This window comes from Heptranchias perlo, chromosome 21 (assembly GCF_035084215.1).
Source record: "Heptranchias perlo isolate sHepPer1 chromosome 21, sHepPer1.hap1, whole genome shotgun sequence".
NCBI lineage: Eukaryota > Metazoa > Chordata > Chondrichthyes > Hexanchiformes > Hexanchidae > Heptranchias > Heptranchias perlo.
In genome coordinates, this window is record NC_090345.1 from 29210908 (window position 1) to 29236936 (window position 26029).

Consider the following 26029-nt stretch of genomic DNA (forward strand, 5'->3'; position numbering starts at 1 on the left):
TTACCCACCCTGGGAGATTTAGACAGTGTGAGGGCAATACACAGGAAGGGGTGGTTCAGGAGGAGCAGGAGGCGCCTGGCTGGAGGGGTGAGGTTGCCTCCATTCACAGCTAAAGAGGGCAGAAGATCTTGAGCTCCAGGGCTCAGGTTTCAGAGGAAGGATACTTTTGGAGTACGAGAGTCTCATACTCCAAAAGTATCCTCATTGAGGAATGTTCCTAGGAACTTTCAACACATGATAGCTAGTGTGGAGGATTCCACAACTCATGTGCATGGGGTTCTTATGCATGATACCAAAAGCATGCAGCTCCAGCTTCGATGGGCATGCTGGTATGGGCCCCGGAATCAAGGGCAGGCAAAGACTGGTAGGCGAAGATGTTGCTGTCTCTCCCAATGATAACACATCCAGACCAGTCTGCTACCCTTTCCAACGTCTTGACCGGTGCCATAAAGCAGGCAGGTTACCCCCATTCCTGTGGAAGCACAGCAGCCCCATCTCAAGGCCAAGCATACAGAGGTCAAGAATCACCTGATTCTCAGGAGACTTTCATGGACACACTATGACCAGCAACCTCACAGATTCCTGTCATGAAGATTGCATGGAGAAGCACTAGATTAGTTAGTTGAGCACCAACTGATAGGAAGGGGAAGCAGCATGGTAATAGGCTTTAGGTTCAGAGCAACCATGTGTTGGCTAATAAATGATTTGCAGCACTTGGGAGGCTGGAATAACAAATGTGCAGTGAATAGGTGTGGTCTGCTGGCAGATAAGTAACGGTTCAGATAATGCCTTTGTAGTTGATATATTTCGTTTGCACGATAATGGTGAGAAGTATCCATTATCCTGCAATGATGGCTCACTTCCCTGGAATTAAACACTCTTTTTCTTCCTCCTCCTCATCCAAGTAGAATGGGATTCCGAATGGGACACCGATTGTACTAAGGGGTAATGTCAGCACAGGACTTCCCAGCTCTCCTTGATAGCTCCAGGCCACAGAGCAGCCCCACTGTAACGGTAAATTTTAAACTTTTTCTTTCCTCACTGCCTACTTTTTATCCAAATTGGTGCCCATCTCTTTCAAATATTGCAGATGTAAATGCAGCAAAGCAAAGCAGATCATCCAGTTTATATGAGCACTATCAGCACGTGACCTGCAACCATCATTAAAGGAGGTAATAAATGTGTCAGCCCAAATGCTATCACTTTTAGCTGTTTGGAAGGGAGTTCCAGGATTTTGACCGAGCGATGATGAAGGAACAGCGATATATTTCCAAGATAGGATGGTGTGTGACTTGGAGGGGAACGTGCAGGTGGTGTTGTTCCATGTGCCTGCTGCCCTTGTCCTTCTAGGTGGTAGAGGCCGTGGGTTTGGGAGGTGCTGTCGAAGAAGCCTTGGCGAGTTGCTGCATTGCATCCTGTAGATGGTACACACTGCAGCCACGGTGTGCCGGTGGTGAAGGGAGTGAAATTTTAGGGTGGTGGATGGGGTGCCAATCAAGCGGGCTGCTTTGTCCTGGATGGTGTCGAGCTTCATGAGTGTTGTTGGAGCTGTACTCATCCAGGCAAGTGGCGATATTTCATCACACTCCTGACCTGTGCTTGTAGATGGTGGAAAGGCTTTGGGGAGTCAGGAGGTGAGTCACTCGCCGCAGAATATCCAACTTGTGACCTGCTCTTGTAGCCACAGTATTTATGTGGCTGGTCCAGTTAAGTTTCTGGTCAATGGTAACCCCCAGGATGTTGATGGTGGGGGATTCGGCAATGCTAATACCACTGAATGTCAAGGGGAGGTGGTTAGACTCTCCCTTGTTGGAGATGGTCATTGCCTGGCACTTGTCTGGCATGAATGTTACTTGCCACTTATCACCCAAGCCTGGATGTTGTCCAAGTCTTGCTGCATGCGGGCACGGAAAGCTTCTTTATCTGAGAGGTTGCAAATGGAACTGAACACTGCGCAATCATCAGCGAACATCCCCATTTCTGACCTTATGATGGAGGGAAGGTCACTGATGAAGCAGCTGAAGATGGTTGGGCCCAGGACACTGCCCTAAAGAACTCCTGCAGCAATGTCCTGGGGCTGAGATGATTGGCCTCCAACAACCACTACCATCTTCCTTTGTGCTAGGTATGACTCCAGCCACTGGAGAATTTTCCCTCTGATTCCCATTAACTTCTATTTCAGTAGGGTTCCTTGGTGCCACACTCAGTCAAATGCTGCCTTAATATGAAGGGTGGTCACTCTCACCTCACCTCTGGAATTCAGCTCTTTTGTCCATGTTTGGACCAAGGCTGTAATGAGGTCTGGAGCCGAGTGGTCCTGGCGGAACCCAAACTGAGCATCGGTGAGCAGGTTATTGGTTACTAAGTGCCGCTTGATAGCATTGTCGACGACACCTTCCAACACTTTGCTGATGACTGGGAGTAGACTGATTGGATGGTAATTGGGCGGATTGGATTTGTCCTGCTTTTTGATGACAGGACATACCTGGGCAATTTTCCACATTGTCGGGTAGATGCCAGTGTTGTAGCTGTACTGGAACAGCTTGGCTACAGGCGTGGCTAGTTCTGGAGCACAAATCTTCAGCACAACAGCCGGGACGTTGTCGGGGCCCATAGCCTTTGCTGTATCCAGTGCACTCAGTCATTTCTTGATATCACATGGAGTGAATCGAATTGGCTGAAGGCTGGCTCTGTGACGGTGGGGATAGTGAGAGGAAGCCGAGATGGATCATCCACTCGGCACTTCTGGCTGCAGATGGTTGCAAACGCTTCAGCCTTGTCTTTTGCACTCATGTGCTGGACTCTGCCATCATTGAGGATGGGGATGTTCACAGAGCTTCCTCCTCCCATTAGTTGTTTAATTGTCCACCACCATTCATGACTGGATGTGGCAGGACTGCAGAGCTTTGATTTGATACGGTAGTTGTGGAATCGCTTAACTCTGTCTATAGCATGTTGCTTCCGCTGTTTAGCATGCATGTGGTCTGGCGTTGTAGCTTCATCAGGTTGGCACCTCATTTTTAGGTACACCTGATGCTGCTCCTGGCATGCTCTTCTACAGTCCTCATTGAACCAGGGTTGATTCCCTGGCTTGTTGGTAATGGTAGAGTGAGGAATATGCCAGGCCATGAAGTTACAGATTGTGCTGGAATACAATTCTGTTGCTGCTAATGGTGCACAGCGCCTCATGGATGCCCAGTTTTGAGCTGCTAGATCTGTTCTGAATCTATCCCATTTAGCACGGTGGTAGTGCCACACAATACGTTGGATGGTGTCCTCAGTGCGAAGACGGGACTTCGTCTCCACAAGGACTGTGTGGTGGTCACTCCTACCAATACTGTCGTGGACAGATGCATCTGCAACAGGTAGATTGGTGAGGACGAGGTCAAATTTCTGTTACACCTAAAGAAAAGTATGAACAATCAAATATAGTCATTTGACACTGGAGTCAAAATGTCTGTAACATCTATATTACTTTACCAATCACACTTAAAAAAATGACCCAGTGTGATCTGCAGCCTGAAAAGCAACTAAACTGACCTCACCCAATGTTTATTTAATAGCAATTAAACTTTGTGGCCATATTACATCTCATCTGCCATTCCTCAGACATAGAAAATAACAAATCCTTGTAAGCAGGCCAACTTCACTTTACTGACGAGTAGACCTCTGAAACAAGTCAGTGCTAACCTTTTGTAAGTGCGTACTCTCCCACTGTCTGTCTTCCAATACGGATTTCTGTAGGCTGTCCTGTGCTCCAACTAGCCAGGAAGCCAAAGACTTCCTAGGCCAAATAATCAAAATTTCTGAAATATAATACTATCTTATGTGATTCTATAAGATCAACACTTATAGACATACTTCAACATTCTATTGGCTTTGTTGGTTGCTGTTCTGCATGGGTGGGACATGTTAAGCATCGAGTTGACTAAGACTCCGAGGGCTCTTTCAACTTCATCCTTAGCTATTTCAATACTATTCTTGGAGTACCTGTGTCACCAAGTTTTCCTTCCTACATTTAGTGCCTTATATTTGCCAGCATTAAATGTCATCTGTCATTTTTCTGCACATTAACCTATTTTGTGCAGCTCATTTTTGATGCACACAGCGGCCTATGGGAAGACATAAGGGGAAAATAAAGGGCATTGGTAGCAATGGAGGGATCAAAGTCAGTAATGGGGGAGGGGGTAAGCAAGAAAAGAGAGGGGAAGATCAGAGGCATTGACTGGGGAGAAAAACAATAATAAATCCAATATTTTTCCCAATGAATTACATCTCAGTTCAAACGCTGCCTCTTGTCACTGAATGTCCTGGAGGTGCATATACCAGAACCCCTAGATGAAGATGTAACAAGAGATTACATTTGAACCTTGGGATTTAATTAGTTGGGAAAGATAAAAAATAGCCAAAGGTTTGTACTCATTATTATTCAGGCATTTTGGTGTGTAAAACTTGTTGAGTACTGCTTGAAGCACATGTGTTCAAACAAGTTAACATCAAGTTCTGAATAGGTCATTTTGACTTTCAGTTTTCTCAGTTTTACTTATTTCTCAGTTTTGTTAACCATCTCTGTAGCACATTAGTTGCTAAGTGAGAGGATGGTTGGGCGGCTTGCTCCCACACCTTTTCCAATGCTGCCCTTCAGCAGCTGCTCAGAGGAGTGTGGGAGCCGTCAGAGTTGATCTGTTCTCTGATTTTCTCTCCCTCCTTTGAAGAAGTTCCACTCTTTCACTCAGCAGCTTCCCCAAGTGGTCCAGTGAAAATCGGAAAACCATAATGTAGGCAATTGCTGATGCAAACACATAACTTAACGTCCTAGCATAATAGTTTGTGAGTATACTGCCTCACCAGATTGCCTCTGAATAAAATTATTTTGGATTTTTAATTTTTTCATTTGTTATTAGAAATATTTGCTTAATTGGTATTCAGTCGTGTAGAATCATAGTTAATTAAAGGCAACATTAAAAATAATCAAAATCTGCTTTACTGAGAGCGTCAGATTGTCAAATAAGTATAGTATCGCTGTTTTAATATACATTTATGATACATAGACAGGTTGAATAATTCTGAGTAGCTGAACGCAATAAAACAAATCTGAGTTAATTGCCTTCTAATGCATTTTGAAGTACAGCATGTGAAAAAAATAATATAATGAAATAATAATGAACTTGAAAGTGTGGTTTCAATTCAAAAAAAAAGGCATACCATAGGGAAATCTTAATAGTAAAATAGTGGAGTGCAATGAAACCAACTTGAAATGAACCCACATTATCGTAATCTTTAACAGACATAATTGTTCAAAGCAGAAAATCTCTCACAATACACCATAGTTCTGAAACTGTGATGTGAGCAAATTCAAGGCTGTGCCCACCCATTTAGTGGACATGCCTGCGCCAGCAGCAGGGTGGGCTGACCTTGCAGCAATGCAATTGGCTGGCAGGGGTAGGCAGTCCGGTGAGGCAACAGCTCTTAAAGGGATACCGTTTGTCCTTAAAGGGTTGAAGGGTTTTTTTGGCCTTAAGGAAAGCTCTGCTTGCTGTGGAAAACAAATGATAAGTTTAAGCTGCCACAACTGCATAGAGCCCAATATGCCTGAAAGCAGGGAATGTGGAGAAAACTCACCCCTTCATTGAGGATGCTTTGAAGGTCCTGCTGCAGGGGGTGTATCAAAGGTGAATGGTTTTCTTTTGAGTGTTATGCCATCCTTTAGCCAAAACAGAGATGCAAGCTGTATAGATGGAGGTGGCATGGAGAGCGAATTCTGTAGCAGCTGGGAGAAAATGAGGAAAGAAAGAATTTCATTCATAGGAGTATTTTAGAAATGTAGTCACTGTTGTAATGGAGGCAAATGCCACAGCTAATTTTCACACAGCCAGGTCCCACAAACAGCGGTAAGACAAATAATCAGTTTTTTGTGTGTTGTGTGAGGGAGGAATGCCGCCCAAGAACGCCCCTGCTCCTCTTCCTAAAGTGCCTTTGGATCTTTTACATCCACCTGAGGAGGCAGATGGGGCATCAGTTTAACATCTCATCTGAAAGACAGTAGCTTTGAGTGCAGCACTCCTTCAGAACTACACTGAAGTGTCAGCCTAGATAATGTATTAAAGTCCTGGAGTGGGACTTGAACCAACAACCTTGTGACTAAGAAGTGAGAGTGCTACCACTGAGCCAGGCGACTTGTTTCCTGGTATCAGGAGCAGTGCCAATGTAAGTGCCCCACCTTGGCACATATTGGTACTGTTGGGAGATAGCACGTATGGCACTAATCAAAATTGTGAGCTGCAGCACCTCAGGGAAGTACCATACAAAGAAGAGACAACCTTTTCTACATACATTTTTACTGTAGAAAAGCTATAAGGCACACTTTTTGTGGAGCACACAAATAACTTGAACTGTGGCACATAAATGTTTAATGGTGTGCTCAGAATCTGCAATGTTACCAGAAACTACATGCATTCTGCATTGGAATACACTCACACAAGGAGGTATGTGGACTGACCACAGGGGTGGCTGTACTCTGCTCTGCCAGTTTCTAACATCTGGATGCCTTGTATGTGCTTCTAGGAGAAGACTGTTTACAACCACTGCACAGGCAGGGGACCTGCTAAATTGAAGGAGCTGTCTAAATTTGAGAAGGATATCGGCCGTTTTACACTATCGCCAAAAGTTAAAATGACCCCCAATATCTCCTTCTTTGGCTCGGCATCCATTTATTTCTGATTACGCCTCTGTGAAGCACCTTGGGATGTTTTTCTATTTTTAATAGAGCTATATAAATGCAACTTGGTGTTGTATGGTGTTTCTTAGGTCAGATGTCTCCTGCACATTATTTGAATGGGAGCCTTTCTGTTCATGTAAGTCATAGTATTGAGGTGTGGAGCCCTGAAATTTTCATGGGTGCCGTCTACTACAGCCTATACTTTTGGGAACCCTGCCACCCAGTGAAAATTCTGTGCTTTTTCCAACTGATGTTTCCTTTGCAAACGGAGAATGATTAAGGTGCTGTTCCTTGCAAACACTGCAACCGTTATTTGCTTGATACATTTATGACAGCTATCTCCTGCGATGGCTTTTAAGGATGATGCGGGCTAAATTGGGCCGCATAGCGCCCGTTGTTTAGGCACTACGCAGACTTCTAAACCCCGAAAATGACGTCCAAGATGCGCGCGCACACTTCCGGCTTGACGTGTGCATGACGCCATCTTGGTAAAGGTGGCTGCACACGGGCACCTAACGAACGCTGGCAGCATGTAAAGTAGGGAGATTATGACATAGATCAGTGTATAACGCTGGTTTAAAGGGACCGCTGCTATATTGGAACGCCACGCTCCGGCCAACGTACTGTCTTAACCACGGACAGCTGCACAGGTCTTAAATGGCATGGAGGATCCCCCACCAGCACTATTTAAAGGGACCTGGCAGGATTTACAGGTTAGTTGCTGGATTATTGCTTCTGGCTGCTGATGCATTTGTACCTGTTTTTGGAGGTCTCCTATACTTGAATACTAGGACGAGGGAACATAGCCTAAAAATTAAATCCAAGACTTTCAGGAGTGAAATAGGAAACACTTCTACACGCAAAGGGCGGTAGAAGTTTGGAACACTCTTCCGCAAACGGCAGTTGATGCTAGCTCAATTGTTAATTTTAAATCTGAGATTGATAGATTTTTGTTAACTAAAAGTATTAAGGGATATGGGGCTAAGGTGGGCATATGGAGTTAGGTCATAGAGCAGCCATGATCACATCGAATGGCGGAACAGGCTCGAGAGGCTTAATGGCCTGCTCCTGTTGCTATCTTCCTATAATAAAGTTTCAATACACTACAGGGAGTGGGCTGGCTAACTGACAGGCAACAGCAAGGGCACTGGCGGAGTGGCAGGGGTGGGATAGGAATGCGGTCATCCTGAAAGGACAGCAGGTTCAAGTTCCATGGAGCCACTGCCACTTGCTGCCTCGTGTTATGCGCCACCTTCTCCTGCAAGAAAGAGGGACGTGTGTCGATGCATGTCCTGCAAGATGTTTGGGTGATGTGGCTGTCATGGTTGAATAGCTGCCAGTGTGTGTGTGACCTGTGAGTTGTGGGTGTGTGGCTTGCAACAGTGGTAATGTGTGAGGGTGAGAGGAAACATCTGATTGGAAGAGTTGAGTACTGATTGAAAGAGTTTTTTGGTATGTGGGTGATGGGGGGTGTAGTGCATGGAGCAGTGGATGCGGCTAGTAGTGCAGTTGGTAGGAGATGCCATTTGACAGTTGAACTCACGCACCTTGACTACTCGTGTCAAATAATTGAACTTCTTCATGCACTGCATCCATGTTCATGGCGCTATGCTCCTGGCATTGACCTCATCTCCTACTGCCTCCCACTGCCTTGGGAGCATATGTCTGGAGGGCCTCTTGCCCTGCTGCGGATAGAGGATGTCCCTCCTTCTGTCCATCTCTTGCACCAAGGCCACTAGTGCATCATCAGAGAACCTTGGTGCACGCTCTCCCGCAGGCCTGGTGCAAACTCAGATCGGCAGATTGATGGGTCTGGCGTGCAGATTGGAGGATGTGGGATTTAGTTGTGAGCAACCTTTATTCAATGTTTTAAAATAAATCAACAGTTTTTAAACATAGGAACGAGACCTGCATTTGTGTTTTACGTGTGCGATTTCTGATCTCAGGCCTGTATTTTATATTTTGAAAATATTAGAGTCCCGCAAACTTTAAGCAGCCAAGTTGTTGCTCATTAAAGATTCCAGAGTTCCCATCATCACTACGTTTCACTATATTGCAGCACAGATTCACTTCACAATTGATTTCCACCACTTTCTGCAGTCACAGTGCACCTCCCCTTTAAGAAGTGCAGGCTGCCTTTAAGTAGTGCTAGCCACTCCCGATATCTGAGCACCCTGCTGGTGTGTGCAGTCACTCAACAGCACAGGTAGCACTGGCTGCATGCAGCAATCACTTAAATCACCGGACAGCAAGAATATTACGTGCGGCCTGCATCTCAATGACTGGGCGGGGGTTAATCATGCACCGCGATCCCAGCGTCCATTTTCGGGGGTTAACCAATTTAGTCCCCCCTCGTGTCAGAAAAGGTTCTTGCTATGGTGACCTGTTCTAGATGTTGTCTACTTGGGAGTAGATAGCACAGATCAGTGAAAGTCTCTTTTGTGAAGCAGAGGTGAAGACAAGTCTCTTCTGACACACTCAGGAATGAATGTCCAGTCCTGCAAATTCAGGTCTTGGGGCACTGGGGGTGGGGTGGACATAATACTGCATTCACTATCCCCTCCATGAACTCCTCTTCTTCATTTAAATTGTGGAGGACAATAAGAACCCACAAAGGAATTCCCATCTTCAGCATTTAGTTTGTTGCAAGTTCCTTTGCAGCAGCAAGCAACAATACTGTAGGAAAAGTTTGGTAATGAAACAATGTAAATATGGAACCCCCACAGTAAAAGAAACTAATGTAAGTGAATATTTTTGCTTCTACAAAAAAAATGGACAAGTTTGAAATCAAACTTGAGAACTTTACCAATCTAGTTTCATCTGTGAGCACAATGACTCAGATACATATGTCTGCACATCCACCCGCCGCAGTAAGGTGCTGTGCTGTCAGTGGAGTGTTGCAATTTTGGGATGTGTAAATAGGCTTATCAAAGATTAATTGTGTGATTTAGCTATTTGGTGAGCAATTACTGGGCAATTGTAAAGTTTTAAAGTGATTTACTGTGCTGCAGAAAGTCAGAGTTGATAGTTATGATATGGTGACAAGTAATAATAAGACATAGTTAAAATAATTTATTATGTATGTGCATTACACCATTACTTAAATCTTGGCCATGCAACTGAAAAAACTAAATCGAAGGACTATTTCACGTTGATATATATCTGCTAATTAATGGAGTAGGTTAGTTTCAATGTTCTAGAATTATTACATATTATGATCCGATTGAATTGCATACTCACATAAAGGAAAGGCTGCTGCATGATATATGGTTGCTGTGCACTGTTAGTAGTTGGTGAATTCAGTGCCGATATAGACTTGTCAGTGTGAACATTATGCAGTGAAAAATTTTTGAGAAGCGTTTTTGCCATTGTTGACAGAGAGAGAGAGAGAGAGCGCGAGAGAGAGAGAGAGAGAGCGTGCATTAAGAAGTGAAGCGTTTGCTCAGGGGAGTACTTCAGTTCATTGTTTAAAGTTGGCACGACAGGATAGATTTTCTGAGCCCTTGTCCATGGCGAGTTTCCTGGCTGCCACAAGCGTGGATTGAAAAATCAAGGCGTGCTGTCTATGAATTTCTGTCCATTGTAATCAGTAGTTAGAATCACGGTGATTTTCCAACCCACGCTCACAGCAGAAAAGGTACCTCACCAGGGACTTGGAAAATCTACCGATATATTCAAATGCCACATTCTTCCGATCACCAAGATTGTTTACTTTGACCTCCACAACATTGGCTGCTCTACGTCACCCCAACTATAGCTGAAGCTCTTAGCCATGCTTTTCTTACATCTAGGGCTTCATTTTAGCACCCGCTATCGAGTGCGTTCCTGGCGGGGGGGTTCCGAAAATCGGGGAATCCCGGAGCGGGACCGGAGCCCGGCTCCAACCCGCCCACTTCCGGGTTCCCCACTGACGCGCCGGCATGCGCGCGCAGCCCCCGCTGGTGGGAATCCCGCAGGCAATTAAAGCCAGCGGGATGCCACTTGAAAGTAATATGTTGCTCGTTCAGGTCGTTTACAGACCTGATTGAGCTGTTTTATTAGGAGGGGTGGGATTTTACACTGAACTGAGACTGTTTCCCATACTGGGGGAAACACTCCCAGTTCAAACGGAGGTGTTGCAGCCAGCAGCCTGTGGCAGCTGCAAAGGTGCATTCGACAGGTGGCCACTCCGTCACATTGGACAAAGTTTGGCCTCCACCTAACAAGAAAATTCACCGACCTGGAACCGCAACCCCGGTGTGAGGACACACTTACCTACCTTGCGGACCCCCTCAGATGTACATCTTCCGGATGGGGGCCGCCGTAGCTGCAGTCATGACCTCCTCGGAGGGCGAACAACATCACCAGCCTCGCCATCCACCTCTGACACGTGGAGCTCCACAACAGAGTGCTGTGACACATCCGCCTGTACAGCAGGAGGGAGGGCAACCGCAGAGAGAGATGCGTCGCAGAGGGCACTACCCTCGCCACAGGGTCCACAGACCGAGGCTCAGCATCCTGGACCTTTCTGAGCAGCAGAGCACACGGAGGCTCAGAGTCACTCGACATGTAGTTGTGGACATCTGCAGCCTCCTTCATGCCGAGCTTCTCCCGGCTGGCCCGAGCACCATCTTCTTACCTGTCGCTGTCAAAGTCACCACTGCCCTCAACAACTTCTCCTCCGCATCCTTCCAGGGTGCCACCGGGGACATCGCCAACGTCTCTCAGCCGTCTGCACAAAAGAGCCCTGCAAATACACCTACGCCCACTCTGCAGTGACACAATGGGTGGCATCAGTTGTGGGTCTTCATAGTGATCCTCAGGAAAGGGCATTATTGCACAAACCAGACAAGATTCGCAAAGACATGGCAGGAGTGGTGACAATATAATATGTAATGTGAGTTGGTCAGAAATTCAATATAAGTAAAAACCATGACAAACCCTCAAACACTCTTGTGCATCCCCTTCATGCTCACGACACGTTTGCCTTACGCTGCCTACTGCACATATGTGATGCATGCCCTGTGGCTGCAGCACAGGTAGTGGCAGGTTGAGTGAGGCTGACTGTGAAAGAGATGCACGAGAGGGTGAGTATGAGATAGAGTCATGAGATTGTATGAGGATTGGGTTGAGTGGTCGTGGTGGGATGAGTACTGGCGAGGTGAGTAAGTGCAGGTAAGATGAGGATGAGGTTTGAGTGGGTGTGAGGGGTGATGTGACAGATGGAGTGTAGGGGAAAGGGTAGGTGTACTCACTTTGGCTGACCTACTGAGGTCATTGGAGCGCCTCCTGCACTGTATGCAGGTGCATGATATGTTGGTGGTGCAGGTGACCTCCTCTGCCACCTCGAGCCACGCCTTCCTGGTGGCAGAGGCAGGCCGCTTCCTCCCGCCCCTGGGGGAAGTTCTCTGTCCTTCCCCTCCTCCTCACCCCATCTAATGATACCTGGAGTGAGGCATCATTAAACTGGGAGCAGCCTTCCCCCTGGGCTGCTCCATGCTGTAATTTTTTCTATTTGTTGCAGCATCTGTCAGTGGAGGACTGCCCCTTTAAATAGAGCTCGTCCAGCTGACAGATCTTACTGCGCATGAGCAGATCAGCAGTGGGGAACCCGGAAGACAAGGTAAGTGGATCCAATTAGGCTGCGATCGCGCGGGGAGCTGACTAATTTCACCGGGCGCGTTACCCACGCCGCGAACCCGCAGCCCTGCTAACATCGAGCCCCTTGACTCAGTTTCTTCAATGTAGTCCTTGATGGCCTCCCATCCTCTTCCCTCCATAAACTTCAACTTGTTCAAAACATGGCTGCCTGTATCTGCCCTGCACAAGATGCCACTTGCCCATCACTCGTCCTCACTGACAAATATTGGCTCTCTGTCCCCCAACAAATTAAGTTGAAAATCTTCATTCTCATCTTCAATTCCATCCAAAATCTCCACCCACCCCATGTTGACAACCTTCTGCAGCCTTTAATCTTTTCCTACGCACTTGGTTCCTCCGACTCTGGCCTTATGTGCATGACCCCATCCCTTCATCCCATCATTGTAGCACAGCTGTCAGCCACCTTAGCCCTACTCTCTGGAACTCTCTCCTTAAAACCTTCTGCCTCTCCACTTCTTGCTTCATCTTTAAAAACCTTCTTAAAATCCACCTTTTGGGCCAGCTTTCACTCACCTAATTTTCACACCGTGGCTCAGTATCTGCTCACTTATTTCCTTTATTGATATTTTTTCTGCTTCCCTATGTAAAGCGCCTTGGGGCATTTTCTATGTTAAAAGTACTAATAAATGCAAGTTATTCTTGATAGAGGGCACTTTGCTGTTGGCATCAGGTACATCACATGATGTATGATTTTAGGAGTCTAAAAGAACGCCGGATTCAGGAATTATCTACTTCAAATCACCACCGAAGTGTAGTGTACATGTGTTACAAATTGAAACAATGCTAATAAGTACTGCAGGGAGATTCTTCATACATGTTTTCCTCCCCCTACCAATTTTCAATACCATATTTAGAGCTTCATTTTGGTGAACTTCATCTCTTGAATTAGTAAACCTTTATTTTAGAATAAGTCAAGTTTGTACATCTGAACTACTGAAAGTTTCTTAAATGCAGTTTTATATTTTATTTAACATTTTACAAGCGTTTTGAAAGACGCATTAGGTCAACTCTTACTAACTGCGGCGAGGGCAAATGACAAAAAACTTGCTACAGAAATATTCTCAATGCTAAAAGGCTAAATTTGGTTCAACTGAAATGTGTTGAAGTTATTTGGACCAATTTTTAAAATGATCAATTATAAGCCAATAAAAAGGATACTGCCTCGCTTATACTTTTAGACTGACAATGTAAAAGTGCATCACATGTATAGCAAAATTAAAAAGAGGGAAACAGTGACTGCTTGTTTTGTTTTATGTCTTTGGACTCAGTACTTACAAAAGCGAAAACACATTTTAAGATAACTGAAAATACTCCACGGGTATAAGGTTCCGACTGCAAACAATAATTGAAGTTTCACTTTTCAATAGCAAGGTGTAACTTTAACAGGAATAATTGTTGTTGAAAGCATAACAGATTAAGCTGATGTGAAGAATGTAAAACTATATGTTTAGAATAAATACAGCATATTCAATATTCCTGTTTTTTAAAAATTGCACATGTTGAAGTGAAGCTTATAATTGTCTTGTCACACAAGTTATCTTATGCTGTTAATTACAAACATGATCATCATCAGCTCATCTGTGTAGTCTACTCAAGTGCTTACTCTGTAAATTTAATCTATTCATAACCTACATCTCACTAAGTCAACATTAAAAAAGTATGATATGTGTTTTACAAAGTAGCAGTTAGGCATTTATAGGAGGTCCTAATGGCACCAGTCAAAGACCAAATTGGCACCACATATATCTTTGTACTGCATCTTTGGTTATTCAAAATTCTAGTTATAATGCATCAAAAAGAACATGAACCAAAGTAGTAAAATTGTCACCTTATGCAGGATGTTAATTGTTTGGACCTTTGGACAAATATTCAACAATATGTTATACATACTAAACTATCGTTGAGAAAAAATAATCCGAAGTAAATCACAATAGAAGAATATTTTGGGTGGTGCAGTACATTGGAGTGTTGGGACACAAGTCACACCTCCTGAATGCTGAGTGCCCAATCTCAGTGGCATCACTGTAGAGAGATGCCGGACTGTTGTCAAGGAAGAAAAATCAGGAAGACAGTCATTTTCAGGCGCCTCTTGGAAAGGCTTGTGAGCAGGTCATCTGTCCATTCTCTCAGCTGCAGTCAGCGTATGTCCTTGAGAGAGCAAAGGGGAAAAACGGAGAGGAAAATAAAGTCCATTTATCCTTATGCTAAAAAGGAATGTTTTGAAATCTTAATCAAGTTTTCCTTGAAAATTGAAAACTCTTTAAATTGATACTAGATACGCCTGAGGAAGGAGAAAATCTCCGAAAGCTTGTGAATTTAAAATAAAATTGCTGGACTATAACTTGGTGTTGTAAAATTGTTTACAATTGTCAACCCCAGTCCATCACCGGCATCTCCACATCATGATACTAGATCCAAATTGAGTGATGCAGTGGTGGGAATTTTAACCCCCCAGGATGGGTGGGAGAGGAGCAAGGAGGGGGGTGGGTTTAAATTCTTAAAAATGTGATACCCGACCCTAACCTGCCGCGAACGTGCCTATTTCCGGTTTAACCAGGGCGGGTTGGGGCAGGCGAGTGACCCGCTCGAGAGGTGGGTCAGTAATTTAAATATGTTAATGAGGGTGTGTGATTTTAGCATTCAGATTTTAGCAGCCATTTAGATTTAGCGGGCCAGGGCTCAGGAAACTCAGAGGGAGGCGAGAACTGCCGGATCCAGCAGGTGAGAGCTTTTCCAACACTGCTTGTGGACCAGGAGGAGCAGGAGTGCTTCCCCCTGACCCCCCAAACTAACCTGCCGCAATCTCTCCCTCTCGTGATCTCAAGGCCGACTCCCACTGATGCCCTGGCCGACCCACCTGTTCCCCACAATCCGATCCCCCCGACGTGATCTCAAGGCTGACTCTCCTCGTGATCCGAACCCTCCCCCCATGATCTCCTGGCTGGCCCCCCCGCAGTCCAATCTACCCCCCCACAATGATCCTATGCTGACCCGCGATGCCCGGGTTGGCCCATGATCTCTTCCCCCAGCCTCCCCCAATCTCTCCCTCCCTCCTCCCTGGTCCCTGGCTGCAGCCTTACACCGCAGGCCTTCCCGACCGACAGCCAGCCAGCCTCTCAATCTGGCTGGCTGCCAGCCGAGGAACGGAGAAAAAAAATTCAAATGAGGTCCTGCCGTTCAATTTGGAAGGAGCTCCGCATTCGCTTTATTTCTGGGCCGCTGAAGGTCGCCCCCGCGCCCTCCCTGCCTCCCCGTAAATATCAGAGCCTGTATGTCTGTGAGGATTAAAGTAATTCTACAAACATTTTAACCATTAAATAGCAAAGAAGATACTAAGGTAAAAAATTAAGTTTGTAGAGCCTCTCAAGGCAGCACAATGTTAGAACATAAATACAGGGTATCATGGAGTGTCTGCTGCCTTAATTCCCTACCCACCTGTTAAGTTCCTGACATGTCATGGTGCTGCAGAGGTGCTAAGTGGAGGCCAGATGCCTTCCCATGGGGCAAGAAACCTCACGTGGTGGGTCATCCCAGACTTCTCTCATGTACTTCTTGTACTAGAGTCAAAGTGACATTGGCAGTGTACTGAGAACAGATCATCTATGTCCTGTCCTCTTAGTTGCAGTCAGTGCAAGGCCCAGCATAACCAGAGGGACTGGGAGAAAAGAGGGATTTCACCTCTGGGACCTAGGTTCAAATCCAGCTTAGACTCCTCTTTCTGCCTGTAGGGATCCCACATGAACTTGTCTCTAATTTGGCATTATTTGGGTATCTTACTCAGGCAGGCTATGGTCACACCGGTACAGAATTAAGTGCTCTTATGAGGTTGGGACTGAGGCACACTGTTGGAGCAGAGTAGAGGGAGCTGGCCTCAAAATGCTTGACGCTGTCGCTGGGTTTCCAAAATAGAACATTTCATCCCCCAATACTAATGTTCCTCACCTTGGTGAGCACAAAAAAGTAATAAAAAAAGAAAAAAACTTGGACAGTACCTCATCATTCAAATGTCAATAGCAAGAATTGTGTGCTTCTTATGGGGAAAACATAGCTCCACAATATTCTCATGCTGTTAGCAAAATGTGCATTGAACTCATATTTTGCTATGAGAATCCTATCAAATAAATATGTTGTGTATGACACATCGAAATAAGTAGATGTCGATTATGACGATAAAACACCCAAAGGAAATAAATATCAGACACATCAATATCCAGAGCAGCAGAAGACAATTGTCAGAGAATTGGTCAAAGTAGTACATTGCATCTGTTTGATACATACTGCCCATTATGATTTTTATGAAGTGTCCTATTGGGGTCTTACTCTTCAAATATGAGTCTGAAGACCCTTTTCTTTTATTAGTTACTAAGCTCCTCATATTTGTTCCATATTGCAGCTGGTTGAAAGTCTAAGCTTTATTGTCTTCTGTTATTGAAAATCCAGATTTCTGCAGCCTACTCCCTGAGGTCAAGCTTTGTCTGAGAACACATTCTCATTTCAGAATGTACTGAGGCTGTCTAGAGAGAGAGAGAGAAAGATTATGACTGTAATACACTTAAATCCAATTTATTTGCTTGAGTAGAAACTTGACCCTTACACAAATTCTTCTGTTTCTATATTTAATTCCTTTATAACTCTAAGAGTTAATGTTAATGACACTGCAGATAATACAAGTAGTTCGAAGATGCAGCGGTTCTTGTCTATGTACAGAATTCATGCCATTAACTAAGTTGTACTAGTAAACTGATATTTAGTGTTGAGTGAATAACAGCAGCAGAATGAAACTAAATATGTAACAACATGGTTCTTTAGCCAAATGCTACTGGAATAAAGTGTGCTAAGCACTACATAGACTTCTGAAAAATGCCCAGTAATGGAGGCTTTTTAAAAAAACTTTACGACAGGAAACCTTTGGACCATCTGGAAAAATCTTTCTTCATGTGGAAATCAAGGGATTTTATGAATAGATACCTGCACTGAAAGAGATTAAAGCATTCTTTTTATTATTTCATGTGTTCATCAAAGAAGTGTTTTGCAGCCTGCATTGGAGGGTGCATGTAGAAAATGCATTTTTCTATTTTGTTGATGTCTGCTCTGTAGACTGTTGCAGAATATTCCTAATAATTGCTTGGCACTTGGTTTATTTAAGCATTGATATACAGGAGTGGATCTGTTCAGTAATATTGATTTCGATTTTTACTTGACTTGAAATAAAAATAACAAGAATCAACTTCTAAACAAACGGTTTAACTTGCAATTATTTGATTAATAAATCTAAATTTTATTTTTAAAAATATGGAAGCACTGAAAGAAGTGTTTTAAGGTGTCAAACAAAACTGACAGGCCCTGAAATTCCTCAGGGCTTCTACCGACCGCTGTAACTGCGTTCACGGTGTTCCCTGGGGGTCCCATTGGTGTCCTGCACTGACTTTTAAAAGTTTTCAGGTTTTATAGCTCAATGTTCTGTTCATATATATGTGAAGCTGTAGAAAAAATTTGATGGGGAGGAACCACTGTATTTTCAGCTTTCTTCTATCTTTTTGAAGTCTGATTTCTTCATGATGTTTTGGCCTGGTGAACAAGGCTGTATTTACACTATAACTGTAGCGTAGATGAGAAGTAGTTTCAGGGGAGGGAGTCTCACTCCACTTCATTCCAGAGTCAGGTTGGGTTTTGACTCTGGATTTACACTACAACTTCTTAGCATTGCTACAAAGTGGCAATTACGGCATAAATGCAACCCTAGACATTCATCAGCTGCAACAATATTACACCAACAATATTACGCTCGTCCCGCTCCCCCACCTCCACCGAGCACTGACAGGAAGAGAGCACCCAAAGTATGCTGCTCCTGTTCTAGCCCAGGAGCACCAGGATTGCATGTGCTTTGCCATTAACATGGTCTAGGAGTGCCCCCACTGTGAAGGCCCAACCCCTTGGCAGGGTCTGGCACCGACGGGAGGGGCAGGAATTTGAAACACAGCTGCAGACCTCTTGCAATATTAAAAATAACATTTTATAAAATGCCTCTATAAATTCTAGGCTGAATTTACATGAAAACTGTAGCATTGGTGTGAAGCAGTTTTGCTTTGTACTAGGGTTGCCAACCCTCCAGGATTGTCCTTGAGTCTCCAGGAATTAGAGATTAATCTCCTGTGACTGCTGCAAGCGACCCAGGAGAAAAATCATTGAGGAATTGTATGTTTTTTTTCATTTTCTTTGAACACGTGTAGATATACTGCAGATGGGGAAAAATAGGCTGTTTGACTGGGCAGGGCAACTAATTAATTGGCAGGGAGTTGAAACCTCCAGGACAACCAGAGTTGGCAACCCTACTTTATACCAACACTCCAGTTACAGTGTAAATGCAGCCTGAATTCAGAATCAGGGTCCAACTTAACATTGGAGTAAAGTAGAGTGAAACTCCCTGGAGAGACTCTCATTCTCCTTCAGTCAGTTCAGCATCAACAACTTGCATTTATGTAGGCCATGAAATCCAATTTAAACCACACAAGTTTAGTGGCAGTCTGAAACTGAAACCAATTCAGTTGTAGTGTAAATGCACCTATACATCATAGTATCATAGTATGGTACAGCAAGGAGGAGGCCATTCGGCCCATCGTGCCTGTGCCGGTTCTTTGAAAGAGTTATTCAATTAGTCCCATTCCCCTGCTCTTTCCCCATAGCCCTGTAAAATGTTTTCCCTTCAAGTATTTATCTAATTCCCTTTTGAGAGTTACTATTGAATCTGCTTCCACCACCCTTTCAGGCAGTGCATTCCAGATCATTACAACTCGCTGCGTAAAATAATGTTTCCTCATGACGCCTCTGGTTTTTTTACCAATCACCTTAAATCTGTGTCCTCTGGTTACCGACCCTTCTGTACTGGAAACAGTTTCTCCTTATTTACTCTATCAAAATTGTTCATGATTTTGACGCTTTAGGGGTAATTTTAACCCGGAGCTGGGAAGGGGGTTGGGGGGGTCGAATTGTGGATGGGAAACCCAGAAGTCCGGGTTTCCCGGATGTCTTTATGATTTTGATGCAAGGACGTCTTTTTTTTTGACGGTTTCCCACCCAACAAGGTGGCCTGATTGACAGGCTGGCCTCAGTTGGACAGGAGAAGTGCAAGGAAGAGGTAAGTGTTCAGGTAAGTCTTAGATTGGATGGGAGGGGGTGCATGAGGGCATCGGTGGGCATGGGGGTCATTAGGGGGTCAGTCATCAGGGGTCCGTCATCGGGGGGGGGGTCAGTCAACGGGCGAGGGATCGGGGTTCAGTCACGAGGGGGGGGGGGAAGATCGGGGTCGAGGATCATTGTGAGGGTCACGATCATTTGGGGCGGGGGTCGCGATCATTGGTGGGGGGGTCGCGATCATTGGTGGGGGAGTCGTGATCGTTGGGGGGGCGTCGGCAAACATTGGGGGGGGGGGGGTCGCTGGAGGTAAGCTCGTTAGGCCTGAGGGAAGCACTCCTGCTCCTCCGGCCCATAAGCTGTGCTATAAAGGCATTACCTGCAGTTTCAGGTCTTCTCGCCTCCTCACACGTGGCGTGAAGAAGAAGGCCCGGGAATCCCGACCCCCAGGGGCTAAAATCACAAAACCTGAAAAAATGGAGGCCCGTAGCCTTCTTGAAAGGTTTTAGTAACCAACCCGCCTCCTGAGAGCGGATTAGTAGCCAGCCCCTTGTCCTGCCCCGGTGAAAATTGGAAATGGGCGGGTTTGAAATTGTTGCAATTTTTAATGCCCCACCCTGCCCCCAACCCACCTGTTTTTCCAGGCTAAAATTATGCATCTCTATTAAATCTCCCCTTAACCTCCACTGCTCTAAGGAGAACAACCCCAGCTTCTGTTGTTTCTCCACTGAAGTTCCTCATCCCTGTTACCATTCTAGTAAATCTCTTCTGCACCCTTACCAAGGCCTTGACATCATTCCCAAAGTGCGGTGCCCAGAATTGTACACAATACTCCAGCTGAGGCCTATCCAGTGTTATATAAAGATTTAGCATAAATTCCTTGCTTTTGTTCTCTATGCCTTTATTAATAAGATCAGGATCCCATATGCTTTTTTAACAGTCTTCTCAACTTGTCCTGCTATCTTCAAATATTTGTGTACATACCATTTAGTTTATATTGCCTCTCCTCATTCTTCCTACCAAAATGTATCACTTCACACTTCTCTGTGTTAAATTTCATCTGCCATGTGTCAGCTCATTTCACCAGTTGGTCCATGTCCTCCTGAAGTCTGTTACTATCCTCCTCACTGTTTACTACATTACCGAGTTTTGTGTCATCTGCAAATTTTGAAATTATACCGTGTATACCCAAGTCCAGGTCATTAATATATATCAAAAAGAGCAGTGATCCTAATACCAACCCCTGGGGAACACACTGTATACTTTCCTCCAGTCTGAAAAACAACTGTTCACTACTACTCTCTGCTTTCTGTCCCCTAGCCAATTTTGTAGCCACGTTGCCACTGTCTCTTTAGTCCCATGGCTTTATACATAGTGGAAAAAAATCAGTTATACACTCTGTTAAAATGTACTGGGCAGCCTAAAATTCATGAAGGATTCTGACATTGCAAATAATCAAAATAAAACTTATAATAATTATACATATCTCCAGTGGCACATGGAGTGTAGTATTTGGGTGAAGCAGGGTGCAAGGTGGGATGGTATAATTCTACCTGGGCATGAAGAGGTCATTAAGCCCCTATGTTAGAGACATACATTCTGTCCTTATCTTTATATAATATTTTGATTTCATTTTATTACGAGTTGACCTGCTATGGCCTTGCACACCAAAGGGTTGACTTTGCCAAAGCGGCTTTTAACAGGGCACTAATAGCTTCAAAATGGGCTCGGTAGATTCACCGCCTCGTCAACACCGATACTCCGGCTGCCACTAATTTTCACCTTACCACTGGGTGGCCAAAGCAGCTGCCTGTTTCAGGTGGTAGGCCTTTTTAGTATGCAAATCGGGGTCCTATGACACACTTTGGAAGACGATTGCCATTTTGGGAGTCAAATGGGCGGAGCGTGTGCCATGCACACTCCAATCAGTTTTACTGGCGGTCCAGCAGAAGAGGCCCTGAAAAGGTAAGTTTTAAGTTATTTTTGTGGGGCCAGGTGGAGTAGGAGTGCACAAAAATAATCTGGGCCGTTGTCGCCCCTCCCTGTTGCGATTGCACCCCCCCTCCCGCCACGGAACTTACCTTGCTGCTGGCTGGGCGCCCCCCCCAGCCGCCTGATATTGCGCTGATCTAAATGGGTAAGCTGTATCAATATGCCCGTTTAGAGTGGGCAGCTCACCAGTTCTATTTCAATGAGGCCAACAACACTCAAGATGCTCGACACCATTCAGGACAAAGCAGTCCGCTTGATCAGCAGCCCATCCACAACCTTAAACATTCACTGTCTCCAGCGTGCTGCGGCTGCAGTGTATACTATCTACTGGATGCACTGCAGCAACTCGACAAGGGTACCTTGACAGCACCTCCCAAACCCGAGACCTCCACCACCTAGAAGTACAAGGGCAGCAGGTGCATAGGAACACCATCACCTTCAAGTCATACATCATCTCGATTTGGACGTATATCGCTGTTCCTTCATGGTTGCCAAGTCATAATCCTAGAACTCCCCACCTAACAGCGTTGTGGGACTACTTCACCACATGGACTGCAGTGGTTCAAGAAGGCCCACCACCACCTTCTCAAGGGCAACTAGGGATGGGGACTAAATGCCGGCCTTTCCAGCGACACTCCTAGCTCCAGAATGAAAAAAAAAGGCCCAAACCTCAAAATGGTTCCCGTCACTTCACTCCCGGCATAGGGAGTGTGTTCTACTCGTTGATCACCACAAAGTTAAAGACTATCCCATGCTGCTCCTTCTGTCATGTTATTTCCATCATGATTTTCTGTCATGCTTCCATGTTCCTATTTATTTTGCTATGCTATGATTTAGTTCTCCAAGCCAAGGAACAGAAAGGCATGGCCATAAACTCCATGGGGCTGCAGCTCAGCAATGAGAAGTGGTGTGGGGGGGGGGGTGGGGGTGGGATTGGGCACATTGTGTTGCCCCCACCCCCCACCAATGCTACGAGACTCTTACTTGCCATATTATATTTATGCTCCCTTGCTCTGGACTCACTCACAAGTGGAAACAATCTCTCCATGTCCACCCTATCAAAGCCCTTCATAATTTTGAAGACCTCTATTAAGTCCACTCTTAATCTTCTCTTTTCCAGAGAAAAGAGCCTCAGCCTGCTCAATCTTTCTGATAATTCTGGCTATATTCTTGTAAATATCCTTTCACTTTCTCCAGGTTCTTCAATATCTTTTTTGCAGTATGGAGACCAGAAATGCATACAGTCCTCCAAGTGTGGTCTAACCAAGGCTCTATATAAATTTGACATAACCCCCTGCTTCTGTTTTCTATTCCTCTAGAAATGAACCCACATAATTTGCACTCTTTATAATCTAATCAACTTGTGTTGCTACTTTTAGCAATTTATCTAGCTGTATTTCCAGGTTTTTGCTCCTGTACCCCATTTAGTTTCTTACCTTCCAAGAAATAGGTGGCCTCCTTATTCCTCAGACCAAAATGAACCACCTCGCATATCGCTACATTGAAATTCATTTGCCATTTATCTATGTGGCAAATGGAGTTCAACGTGGGGAAGTGTGAGGTTATCCACTTTGGATTCAAGAAAAATAAATCAGAGTATTATCTAAATGGTGAGAAACTAGGAACTGTGGAGGAGCATAGAGGTGTGGGTGTCCATGCACACAAATCAATAAAAGCTAGTGGACAGGTACAAAAACCAATCAAAAAGGCTAATGGAATGTTGGCATTTATCTTAAGGGTGCTGGAATACAGAGGGGAGGAAGTTATGCTCCAGATGTATAGAGCCATGGTCAGACCTCATTTGGACTACTGCATTCAGTTCTATTGGCTTTGGAGCCGGTGCAGTGCATGTTCGCCAGAATGATACCAGGGCTTATGGGTTAAATTGTTAGGACAGGTTGCATAAACTTGGCTTGTATTCTCTTGAGTATCAAAGATTGAGGGGTGATCTAATTGAGCTGTTTAAAATGAGAAAAGGATTTGATTGGGTAGATAAAGAGAATTTATTTCCTCTGGTGGCGGAATCTAGAACAAGAAGGCATCATCTTAAGATTAGAGCTAGGCCATTCTGGAGCAAATTCAGGAAGCACTTCTGCACACAAAGGGTAGTGGAAATCTGGAACCCTCCCTCCCAGAAGGTTGTAGATGCCGGGTCAATTGAAGCTTTCAAGACTGAGATCGATAGATTTTTGTTAGGTAAGCGTATCAAGGGATATGGAGCAAATGCGGATAAATGGGGTTGAGGTACAGAGGGCCATGCTATAATTAAATGGCAGAACAAGCTCGAGGGGTTGAATGGCCTATTCCTGTTCCTTTGTTCCTATCTGTGTCTGTAGTGGTAATAGTATTCATTTTCAATTGGAAATTAAAATTGGTTTACAATAATTGTAGCAGTTAAATTCTGGTTTTATTTCAATGCAATATGAGCTAGAAATGGAAAATCCTGGTAATGTATAAGTTTTGCATTGTTTTTCTTACCCATTTTTTAAAATGGCCTTGTAGTTCTAAAATAACAACTGATATTTCTAGAGAAAATATGCAATGTTAAATTCAAGATGATTGTAGAGTGTGTATTATCTTCCAGAATCTCAGGAAACATTTTTTACCCTTTGTCTATCCTTTTATAAACACTTGGAAGGTAGTGCTGTGCTGACATATACTAAAGGTTCTGTGTTTGAGGTCATATGTAAGATAGGTGCCAATTTGTTATTTTCACTTGAAAGGTGGGTGGGTTGAAAGTAAAGTAGAGAGAGGAGGTGCATAACAAAGAGATAAAAGGAAAGGTAAATGGAGAAGCAATTATTATAAAACAAAAGCAAAGAGGGCACCAGAGAAAGAGGGTGAAACAAAGAGAGCATAAGCAAGAAACAAAGTGAGAATGTATGAGAATCAGGGAAGGAAAACAGCATCAACAGGATGCACTGCAGCAACTCGCAAAGGCTTCTTCAACAGCACCTCCCAAGGTCAAAATCCTGGAACTCCCTACCTAACAGCACTGTGGGAGAACCTTCACCACATCGACTGCAGCGGTTCAAGAAGGTGGCTCATCACCACCTTCTCAAGGGTAATTAGGGATGGGCAATAAATGCTGGCCTTGCCAGCAACGCCCACATCCCATGAATGAATAAAAAAAAAGCAGGATCACTATCCTGTTGGTTGATGTTAGAACCCAGAGCAACAATGGGTTTGGAGACTCTTCCCTTTGATAGAAGGAAAACTTAAAAGCACTAGATTATAAATGTTAAATATAACCTTGGATAGAAATACTAGCCCCAAATTTCTTTGTGCATACCACTGGGTTCCCTTTATAACTCTGGTACAACCCGCTGGAAAATGATATGGACTCCATTGCACCAAGCTGCCGCTATTTCCGGGATTTTCTGGCCTGCCTTGTAATGAGTAGAAAATCCACTTGCCCATCACGAGGCAAATATTGTTAGGGGTAGGAATTCCATACACCAGGAGCGTCCACTTTCTCAGCTCATTTGGGACCTGGCGTAGTACTGGAGGTTGGACTGCCTAGTGAGATAAGGTGCACCGGTTCCTACATGACCGCAGGTGAGCCTGACTGCAGAGGACCATCTAGATGATCTTGTGGCCATTACAGAAACATGGCTGCAGGGTGACAACGACTGGGAATTAAATATGCCAGGGTATTTAACAATCAGGAAGGACAGGCAGGAAGGAAGGGGAGGTGGGGTGGCTATGTTAATAAAGGAAGGAATCACTGTAATACAGAGAAATGATATTGGGACAAAGCATCAAGATAATGAAACAGTTTGGGTGGAGATAAGGAATAATAAGGGAAAAAAAACATTAGTGGGCGTAGTATATAGGCCTCCTAATAGTTGCAACTCTGCTGGAAGAAGTATTAATCAGGAGATAGTCGGGGCATGTAATAAGGGAACAGCCATAATTATGGGGGATTTTAATTATCATATTAACTGGACAAATCAAATTGGGCAGAGCAGCCTTGAGGACGAGTTCATTGAGTGCATCAGGGATGGATTTCTTGAGCAGTATGTAACTGATCCTACAAGGGGGCAGGCAACCTTGGACCTGGTCCTGTGTAATGAGTCAGGATTAATTAATAATGTCCTAGTTAAGGATCCCCTTGGAACGAGCGACCACAACATGGTTGAATTCCATATCCAATTAGAGGGTGAGAAGGTTGATTCTCAAACAAGTGTACTGAGCTTGAATAAAGGAGACTATGATGGTATGAGAGCGGAATTGATTAAAGTGGACTGGGAAAATAGATTAAAGGGTAAGACGGTACATGAGCAGTGGTGTTCATTTAGGGAGTTATTTTACAACTTTCAAAATAAATATATTCCACTGAGGAAAAAAGGGTGTAAAAGAAATGACAGCCATCCGTGGCTAAGTAAAGAAATCAAGGATAGTATCCGACTAAAAACAAGGACATATAAGGTAGCCAAACTTAGTGGGAGGATAGAAGATTGGGAATTCTTCAAAAGACAGCAAAAAGTAACTAAAGGATTGATTAAGAAAGGGAAGTTAGATTATGAAAAGAAATTAGCAAAAAAT

The 26029-nt window shown here is 44.4% G+C and overlaps 1 protein-coding gene across 1 annotated transcript in view; it reads right to left on the bottom strand.

The window, feature by feature from the left end:
• Positions 1-13511: 13511 nt before the first annotated feature.
• The window catches only part of LOC137340097 (uncharacterized protein C10orf143-like), a 71435-nt gene continuing 58917 nt past the window's right edge, over positions 13512-26029 (bottom strand). Inside the window, exon 4 of the mRNA XM_068002391.1 lies at positions 13512-14506. Within this exon, the coding sequence (XP_067858492.1) occupies positions 14495-14506 (12 nt within the window). The 3' untranslated portion in view covers positions 13512-14494. The remainder of the gene's footprint in view (positions 14507-26029) is intronic.